Source organism: Monoraphidium neglectum, assembly GCF_000611645.1.
Source record: "Monoraphidium neglectum strain SAG 48.87 unplaced genomic scaffold scaffold02144, whole genome shotgun sequence".
Classification (NCBI taxonomy): domain Eukaryota; kingdom Viridiplantae; phylum Chlorophyta; class Chlorophyceae; order Sphaeropleales; family Selenastraceae; genus Monoraphidium; species Monoraphidium neglectum.
The window spans coordinates 393-10,309 of NW_014011484.1; the positions used below are offsets into that span (position 1 = coordinate 393).

Here is a 9,917-nt window from a genome sequence, read left to right on the forward strand (position 1 = left end):
TGCCGGAGTTCCAGGCACACGCGGGAGTGCATCAGCTCGCCCAGATAGGGCGCGTCCCCTTGAGCGCTCACGTCCAATACGGCGTTCTGCGGGGGATGCCTGCGTACTATCGCCAATGACGAGCAGGCCCTGTGATGAAGCAGGCTTCGTGCAGGTCGGTTGCTCTCCCAAGGAAGAACAGCGACCTGAACAGGACGCAGGTAATAGGTTTAACAAGGAGAGGCCGGATGTTTCAAAACACTAGTAGATCACCTGGATGGCGATGGCTTGTGGGTGGCACCTGCCCCAGTGCTCTGCAGCGGCGGTCCCCGCGCTGCACACTGCCGCCCAACTGTGCCGTACCGGTAGCGGCGGCACATGCAATAAGCACCTGACTGTGTGAGCATGTCTGTCGACTGTCCTTGACATGGCCCATGTCCAGCAGTTTGCTTCCTTGCAACTCTCCCCCATCGTTGTCATCACTGGACTTCATGAGACAAGTGCTGGCATGCATCACATGACTGGCTGCAACACCCCTTTTCCTTAATGCCTTTCATTGGTTGTGTAATCGTGTGCTGCCTTCAATGTGAGGCCCACCCGCATTCATGCTTTAGAGTCGGCCTGTGTGCATTTCGAACAGTTGCTGAGCTAGCGGTAGGTCAAACCAGCACCTGGTGAGGGCACCCATGTAGCGCAGGGCTGCACCAGTAGGAGGCCAGCAAACCGTTTGTGCACTGGCGCGGCAGTGCAGCCGCATGCAGTCGCGACCCTCTGCTGAGTGCATGCAAGGAGGCCCAACGAGCATGGAGGGGGAGAAAGGACCTGACCGAGGCCCCCTGCTCGCAGCAGCAAAACCATCTCACTCCGCGATTGCCGCCGCCGCCAAAAGCGTAGTCCTACGACTACAAACAGCTATTCATACCATACTGTAGTGCTAGCCAGGCCCGCAACAAGCAGCTGCGATGCAAGTGCTCAAGGTGAATTTTTTTCCGTGTTTACTTGAGCACTGCGTTGTCCGTCGATGTCCTAAAGGTTGTTTAGTTGTGCGCAAACATAATTGCAGAAAAGTGCACTGCCAGCGACTGACGCAAGCAGCAGCCCCGTGTTTGCTGCCGCTGAGCCCGGGCTACGCTGTGCTGTGATCCCTGAGGTCTTGAAAAATCAAGATTCTCAAACGGAAGCGCCAGGCGGGGACCTTGCGCGCCGCAAACGGCTGCGGTGGCTCCGGTCTTGATTTCTGATGCGCGGCTGCGCCTCGTCCGCCTGACCGCGTGCTGCGTGTGAAGCGTTTTTGTATCGTGGCATCGCATGCCAGCTCAACGGGACCCTATGTTGGATGAGCCGATGAGCCCAGGGGACTCGGACAGCACGGACGACGAGGAGCCCCTATCTGTGCGCTTCGCCCAGCGGCAGAGCATCGTGCAGGTCCAGGAATCCAAACAGCGCACACAAGGTCGGTAGGACCCAGAAACGAACGATCACGATTGCCGTGCGTAGCGATCTGGCGCACCGCGATCGCCGTACACCGCACGCAAGCATCGCCTCGCCTATAACTCAGTATAGGGCCGGCAAGGCACTTTGCCACACAAGCCACTGCGTAGGGGCACATCTGGTGCATGCGTGTTGCGATCCAGCTGCAGGGCTATGCTCTGCTGTGACGCGGCGCCCCCAAGTGGTTGGGCACCGTCACTCGCCACCTGCAGACCCTAGGCAGCATCACTCCACTCCCACTGCAAATCCAACCCATTTTCGCAGGCGCGCCAGCCTCCGACGATGAGGGGTCGGCGTCAGACGCCTCCGGCAACGACGCTGCCAATGGCGCCTCCAGCACAAGCTCGTCGTCCTCCGGCTCCGGCAGTGACTCATCCGATGAGAGCTCCTCCGCCGATGACGACGACAACGATGCCGGCTCCCGCCTCGCGAAGCGCCGGCGGCGCTCCGGCAGCAGCGACGGCGGCGGCAGCGCCGCTGGCGGCGCCGCCGGCGTCAAGCGCCGCACGCGGCGGCCGTCGCACTACCCGCGCTTCAACAGTAAGGACCGCTGCGGCAAGTGCCACACCTGCCTCAACCCCCAGATGAAAAAGGCGTGCATCACGCGGCGCGAGGAGTACGACCAGAAGATCCGCAGGCAGCAGGAGCAGGACCAGGGCGGGCAGAACGCCTCCCCCCGGCCCCGCAAGCGCAAGGCCGCAACCAAGAACGGCGCGGCGGCAACCGCAGCCGCCCCGGCGCCGCCGCCGCCGCCTTCTTCTCAGCCTCCTCAGCCTCCCCCACCCCAGCAGCAGCAGCAGATCGAGCGCGCCCAGGCCAAGCGGCAGCCCAAGCCGGCGCCGGCGCCCCCGGCTGCCCCCGAGTCGCTGGCGGCGTATGAGGGCATCTTGGCGTCCCTGATCGACCACTCCGGCGGCGTCCGCCCCGCCGACGCCCCCGCGCTCGTCGCGCAGCTGCCGCGCTTCACGACGGCCGGCAGCCGGCGGCTCGCGCTGCTCGTCCTCGGCCTCACGCGCGAGCGCGGGCTCGCAGCTTTCATGGCCGCCGGCGGCGCGGACGCGCTCGCGGGGTGGCTCGCCGAGGCGCGGCCGAGGGCCGCGGAGGGCAGCAAGGAGGCGGCGGCGCTGATAGTGGATGTGCTCAAGGCAGTGGCGCGCCTGCCGGTCGACATGGCGTTCCTCAAGGCGAGCCCCATCACGAAGGCCGTCGGCGGCCTGCGGAAGCACCCTGTGCCCGCGGTCGAGGCCGAGGCAAAGGCGTGCGTTGACCAGCTCTACAAGCGCGCGTCTGCCGGCAGTGGGGCCGCCGACGCGGCGGCGGCGGGCAGGGCGCCGCCGGCGGCCAAGCGAGCCAAGACTGACGATCAGGTTTGTGTGGAGGTGTTGAGAGCGAGCTTCTACATCGTGTCGCGCGGCGAGCGTTGGCGTGCGGTGTCGGCGCAGTGTGTGGTGGTGTTGCGCGTGCGGTTGTGTCGGCCTGGAGTGTTGTCGCGTTGAATGCAAGGCATGGGTTTGTTGTGTGCTTGGCATAGCGCCGCAGGTCTGCCGCCCTCAGCCCAAAACCCTGAGATCAGCAGCCGCAGTCAGCCCTAAATTCCCTGGGTGCTGAGCACGCGACGCGCTGGCCAGGAGGCACTGCGCCCCACCCGTGACGCACCCCGGCTGTCGGTGAAGCGCCGCCCACGCTGTACCCCGTGCCGCTGCTGCTTGCCGCGCCTGCCAAGCCCTGCTGCTGTGCCAGCAACGCTCGCTTCGAGGCCGGTTGCCGCAGCGATCGGCGCTCCTGCACGGGCGCAGCGTCCCGCAGCGGCACCCGTAGGCGCTGCGGTCCCGCGGGCCTTGGGTGTGCGCCGCGGCGCCGCCCTCAGCGCTCCGCTGCAGCCCTGAGCTTGGGTCCAGGCGCGCATGCTTGTGACGCTGCGGCCCCTTTGCAGCCACGGCCCAGGCATCTGGCGCGTGTCGCACCAAAACAGGGGTGCTAGTGGTCACTGCAGGCGGAGAGAGGGGCTTGGCACGGCCCGGGTAGAGGGCGCACGAGCCAGCGCTGCTGCTGCGGGCGCAGCGTGCGACGGTGATGCGCAGGCAGGCATGCATGATGCAGCGCTTCGTGCGCCTGGGTGTGTGTGCATGTGTGTATGTGTGTGTGAAAAAGAGAGAGAATGAGCGTGTGCGGTGATGTGCACGAGCATGTACGTGTGTAAACGCGCGTGCGCGCTGCCCCAGTCATGTGCGCGCTGCCGCACACGTGTGTGTGTGTGTGTGTGTATGTGTGTGCGTGCGTGTGTGCGTGCGCGTACGCTTGCATGTATTTGTCGTGGCCCCCTCCTGGTAACCCCAATCCAGCCTTGGCTGCCATACACATGGCAAGGGCGAGAGTGGGGGAGCAAGTGCCTCGGAGCCCCGCTGCCGCTGCCGCCGCTGCGGGCGGCTGAAGGCGACCCTCCTTATCTGCACATCCAAACACACACACACACACACCGCTTTGGGCGCGCTGATCACGATGGTGCAGACAGCATCCCACAGGCGACACCCAACTATGCCCTGGACCGCCCCTTGGCCCCGCCACTCCCAACCCCTCCCCTGCTGCTTACCCCACGCAACGCAACGCCACCTAGTTTACCAGCACGCTTACGTGTGCTGCCACCATACCTTCCCACCAACCCTCGAAGTCCGATCCCTAAACCCTGGACCCTGCAACCACCATCACAGGCGAAGGCAGCAGCCGGGGCAGGCGGCAGGCACCCGTCAGCGTCTGCTGCGGGCGCGGCGAGCAGCATTCACCTGCTGTCTGAAAACGACCTGTTTAAACCGGCCGCGCCTAAACCCAAGCCGGCGGTGCAGCCGCAGCCCCCCAAGGTGCGGCGAGCGGCGCGTGTGCGCCTGGGGCTTGCGCTGAGTGCCGACGGGGGTCGGCTTGAAAGGGAGCAGGGGTGCGTGCCCGGCCGTGTGAAGCCACAGGCGGCGCTTGTGTTCAACACGGGCTCGGCTGCGCGGCCCGCGACCACCGCGCGCGCACCGCAGGCGGCGGGCGTGCAGAGGATGGACGCGGCGGAGGCGCGCCAGCTGGCCGCGGCGGCGGCGGCAAACGGCAGGGCGCCGGCGGCGGTCGGCGCGGGGCGGCAGCAGCAGCAGAAGCCGCAGGGGCAGCAGGAGGTCGTGTCGGCGCGCATCGTCGTGCGGGAGGACGGCAGCGGCGTGGATCTTCAATTGTTGTTACAGAAAGCAAACCAGGAGCAGCACCAAGCCCCTGCCTCAGCAGCAAATTCTGGCATGGCCCGCATCGGCGCCCGTCCGGCGCGGCCCGGCTTTGGCAACTCTGCAGCGCGCCCTGGCGCCGGCGCCCCGCCGGCCGCCGCCGCCGCCGGCGCGGCGGGCGTGACGCGCATCGGCGGGGTCAGCCGCATCGGCGCCCCCAGCTCCGTGACCGCGCGCCTGCTGGCGGCGCCCGCGCTGACCGGCGCGGCCCTGCGCGCGCAGCGCGCGGCAGCGCAGGTACCGGAGGCGGATCAGGAGCCTCGCCGCAAGGCGGGCAGCGGGAAGCGCGTGAGCTGGCAGGCGGACATGCGGCTGGTGAATGTGAGGTGGTTCCGGAAGGAGGATGCGCCCCAGCAGGTGCGTGCGTCCCCATTGACCGCTGCATGCGCGCGTGCACACAGGCGTGTGCGTGCACGCGTGCGCGCGCACGCATGTGCTTGTGTGTATATATGTGTCTGCGATGCAAGAGGATGGATGTTCGCAATGCAGGGGTCCTCATCAGCATCAGTGTGCATGCACACTTGTGCTGGCCTCCTATCGAAAGCGAGCATTGGCCCCCGCCATGCCACACGTTTGCATGGCGGCTGTCGGCGCTGTGGTCAGCCAAGTCCAGCAGGCAGGCATGCTCCTTGCGCTCTCTCTCTCTCACACATACACACACACAGGCAGGCATGCTGGACTCTCTCTTTCTCCCTGACAGACACACCACACACACACGCACACACACACAATACACGCAAACACGCATGCACACCCCAGGCGCGCGGGGACTCTCTCTACACGGATGAGGAGCTGCGGAAAGCGGCCCACAGCCACCCCACCTTCAGCGAGGCGGCGCGGCAGGAGCACATGCGGGAACGCGAATTCCTGCAGCAGGTGGGTGTGGCCCAGGCCGGGGTGCGCTTCTTGGGGCAGGCGGCTCAGCAGGGCCCCTTCCAGCGCCTTGGAGAGTCATTCTAGGACGGGGCGCGCTTGCGTCGCCTGCTTTTTATGAATCCCTTGAGACCTCGGTTGCGTCAAAAGGATTAGCTGAGGCCAGGTATCAGTGTCATGGCACACACAACACACACACACACACTCTCTCACACACACACAAACACACACACACACACGTATGCACCCATTTTGCCACGCGGCGTCTCAACCCTGCACCCCGCGCATCTCACCCGCAGATGCACCACACAGAGCAGCACCAGCAGCAGCACCACCAGCAGCACCTGCAGCAGCAGCAGCAGCAGCAGCAGCAGCAGCAGCAGCAGCAGCAGCAGCTCCACGACAACGCCCGCCGCATGCGCGCCGCCGTCGCCGCGGTCGCCCCCTCAGTCGCCTGGGTGCCAGCGCCGCCTGTCGCCCTCTGCGCCGACTGGGGGGTCGCGGCGGGCGAGGACTCGTCAGAGGCGCCGCGCCTGCAGCAGCTGGCCGCCGGCCGCCCCGCGACGGCGGCCGTCTTCCCGGCGCCGTCGACCCCTTCAGAGCCGCCGGAGCACCTCCGCGGCCGCGGCGCCGCCGCGGCCGGCGCGCCTGCCGTGGTCATCCCGTGGGAGCCGGCGCCGGCGGCCGCCCCCGCGCCGGTGGCCGTGCCCACCGGCGCGCCGCAGCCACAGCCGCTGCAGCAGCAGCAGCAGCAGCAGCAGCCGGCGGTTCAGCTCGCGGGCGGCGGCTACGTGGTGCATCCTGCCGCGCACGGCGGCATGGCCACCGTAGTGCTGCCCGCGCCCGCGCCTGCACCCGCACCAGCGCCCGCGCCCGTGCCCGTCCCCGCGCCTGCGCCCGCGCCCGCCGCTGCGCCGCCGCCGGGGCTGCAGGCGGTGTTGAGCAGCCTCGCTAGCATTCTGCCGCAGGCGACAGCATCCGCAACGCCACCCGCGGGCCTGGCGGCGCCGGGCGCTCACTCGGGCCTGCAGCTGCGGCCGGCGCCCGGCGCGGCGCCGGCGCCGAGCCTTTTTGGCTCCCACAGTCAGCTGCAGCCGCCGCGGCCCGCGGCGCCGCTATTTCCGCCGCAGCAGCCGCAGCAGCAACAGCCGCAGCCGCAGCTCCAGCTGTTTGGAGCGCCGCCGGGTCAGCCCGGCTACACACCTGTGCAGCATCCGTTGCAGGGCCCATCGCAGCAGCAACAGCAGCAGCAGCGACCGCCACACCACTTCGGCCCCCCGCAGCAACACAACCCCCAATTCGCGCCTGCGCCCGGGGGCTTCGGGCCGCCCCACCACGGCGGCCCCCCACCCCGCGGCAGCGGCGGTGGCGGCGGCGGCCCGGGCCCGTTCCAGAGCCATGGCCGGCCTGGCCCGGGCGGCCCCGGCGGCCCGCGGCCGCCCAACTTCCGCAGCCGTCCCTGCCAGTACTTCAACCGGCCCGGCAGCTGCCGCCACGGCGACGACTGCTCGTTCATGCACGTGCGGCCGGGGGAGTCTAGGGACGTGCGGGAAGGGCGCTGAGCAGCCGCGCCGTGGTGTCGCCAGCCGGTCGCGCGTGCGCTGTTTTGGACGAATGTACCGGCTTGTGCCGCCGTGGCCTGCTCGGGTCGGCGGCTCGACGGGCGCCGACAGGTGTTGGCGTGCCCGAGGCAGGAGAGCGACAGCGGCTGTTGCTGCCGCTGCTGCTGATCGTGCTGCTGCGGCAAGTTGGCGGCACAGGCACACAGTCCCAGGCCGTACGCAGCAGTACGCAGCAGTCCTCGTCTTCACTCAGTTGGAGGCAGTCGGTCTCCCGTTTGCGCGTGCGTGTTTTTTGTATAGCCACGCTTCCTTATCGTTATGTAGTTAGCAACTTCCGCTTGTTTGCTGCTTTGGTGTTGTTGAGGCGCACTGGAGTGCATGCCTGGTAAATAGTTGCTCAGCAGCTTGCAAACTGCTCAGGGCTTTGAATGGCAGCACGGCGGTTGATCACAGGGCTACTGTGGCAGCATGAGAAGTAACCCGGCGGGCGTGGCTTCATATGAGCTGAGCATGCGGCAGCCTGAGTTGTGAGTGTGGGCAGTGGCAGCAGCACCCTGTGCACTCGAGGCTTGGCCTGCTGAGGTGGCGGAGGGACCTTTCAAGGCAGGTCGGGGGGCCTCGAGTTCTACTCGGAACCGGGCGCGCTGCTGCTTGAGTGGCCGTCATGGCTGGGTCAACCGCCAACTTTGCACACAGTTGAGGGCGCGCGGCAATATGGGCCCCACATCAGCCGTGTGGGCCGACGTCAACGGCCCAGAGGTGTGCGCGTTGCGCCTGATGCCACCGCTGAAGCACGCCGGCAAACCTCGCGAACTTGAGACCACCCTTGCGATCCGCGTCTTGCAGCCGGCTCGTCGGCGTCGAGTTGCGCTGGATCCCGGCCCCGAGGCGCGGCAGCGGTAGGCTCTGACAGTCACAGGCTGACCCTCAGGGCCACCGAAACGCTCTGACATCTGCCCCATATCCTCACAACACTTCAGGACTGATATACTGCAAGCCAACCCCCTTACAATCACTGCCAGACAGTGCAACGGGCCCTCCCTCCCCAACCCGACCCCCATCGCCGCTGGCGCCACTCCCGCCGCATCGTGTCCCCGGCGGCCTTGTCGGCGGCGTCCGCACAGGTGGCAGCAGCAAACACTGAGGCGCCCGGGCGGAGGGGTGCGATGCTGCTCGCCGCCTGACAGGGCAGTGTTCGAACCTTTTGGATGAGCTCACTGGCTCCGATTGCGGCGGCAATCACGCCGCATTGCATGTTGGCATCTGCGGGGACTTTTGCTCGCGCGGTGAGCGGGCCGCGCACCCAACGCGTGCCCAGCAGGCTTGCTGTCAGTCCCCTCGGTGTTTGAGCAGTCCTGCCCGAACCTGCCCAGGATCCCATGCAGCAGGGTTGGCGGAAGGGCGGCGTGACTGCAGCGTCTGCCGGCTCTTGGCAGTGTTCGATGCAGCGCTGTCGTTGCGGCTGCCGTGCTGCTCGAGGGGAGGGGGGCAAAAGGAGGGCCAGCATGCTGGCCGCGCGCAGCACTGCTGTGCGCCCGTCTGTCGCAAACGTAAGAGCCAGCCTGACGCGCATTGCATGTTTCAGCACTCTAACCGAAGCAAACTCATATGGTAGACGCGCTGTAGGTCATGCAAGTTTGTTGCTGCTGCACCAGGATGCGTCGCGGCGCGGCCTCCACCAGATACCGTTTTGTGGTGCTCTGAGCCGAGCAGGACGCTCCTGGGTGCGACCAGGCGTCCGGCACATCCTGGGCCGTCCGCCGATACATATGGCATGGTGAGCAGTTTGTGAACGCGCCGGCGCATTGATACGCACAAGACGTGCTGTCGGGACCAGCAATTTCAATCGGCGACTGCATTGCTGCATCGGGATAAGGCTTGCTTGCCCTCACATTGCTGTACCTTTACCTGCCATCGACTTCAGACGTCGACAAATGGCTTCTTTTACCGCCAGCCGCGTTCAGGCTTCGGGCGTCGCCAGGGACTCGTCCCTGGTGGCTGCGCGGTCCGCGCCTGTCGCCCCCGTGGCCCGTGGGTCGATTGCCGCCCCGGCTAACGTGCTCCTCGCCGCCAATGTGAGTACATAAGCATGCGCGCAGCTGGCGCTAGTGCTGCCGGGCCTCGCTCACGATCTGTTTTTTGCACCACACAGGCCCAGGCCGTGCAGAATGGCGTGCCCGCCAGGCAGGCGCGCTCCCAGCCCAAGCGCGGTGTCGTTTGCGCTGCTGGCAAGGACGCTGGTGAGCCCAACGCCTCGCTGCCTCCTGTGTGGCGCCGCGCCCGCCCGCCGCGCCGCGCTGCTGCGGCGCCGCCCTCCCCCGGCCCCGTCCGATCCCGCCCTGCCGCGCCGCTGCCCCGCAGCCGTTGCTGAGCGCGAGGTGACCCTGGACCGCTACCGCAACATCGGTATCATGGCCCACATCGATGCCGGCAAGGTGGGGCCCTGCAAGCCAGGGAGGGCCTGGGGCGGCCTTCGCACAGGCTCCCCTCGGCGGCCCTGGCGCCCCGCGGGCGCATGCGACACTGGCGTGCATTGCTGGATCTGACCGCTGGCGAGCCTCCCCATCGGCTGCTGTGTTCACAATGGGGGATGGCAGGCCCGACACGCCGCAGTCGTGCGGCGCCGACTCCCATCGCAAGTTGTGGTTGACGGTGGCCGGGGCGCCCCGGTGTGCGGCCGGCCGCGCCCGCCCGCACCCCCTTCAGGCACACCCCATCCACTACCCCACCCCCACTCACAATCCCCAAATTCCCACAC

At 67.4% G+C, this 9,917-nt stretch overlaps 2 protein-coding genes across 2 annotated transcripts; both read left to right on the forward strand.

The window, feature by feature from the left end:
• Positions 1–1,308: 1,308 nt before the first annotated feature.
• On the forward strand, positions 1,309–7,159 carry MNEG_10005 (hypothetical protein; the record flags this gene model as incomplete). The annotated part of the gene is made up of 5 exons (XM_014041522.1): positions 1,309–1,432; positions 1,735–2,837; positions 4,179–5,081; positions 5,484–5,600; positions 5,897–7,159. 5 exons carry the CDS (start codon positions 1,309–1,311, stop codon positions 7,157–7,159), a joined length of 3,510 nt encoding a protein of 1,169 aa, XP_013896976.1.
• A 1,934-nt stretch (positions 7,160–9,093) lies between these two features.
• MNEG_10006 (hypothetical protein) lies at positions 9,094–9,705 on the forward strand (the record flags this gene model as incomplete). Its single annotated transcript, XM_014041523.1, has 3 exons — positions 9,094–9,234; positions 9,312–9,399; positions 9,521–9,705. 3 exons carry the CDS (start codon positions 9,094–9,096, stop codon positions 9,703–9,705), a joined length of 414 nt encoding a protein of 137 aa, XP_013896977.1.
• Positions 9,706–9,917: the final 212 nt, after the last annotated feature.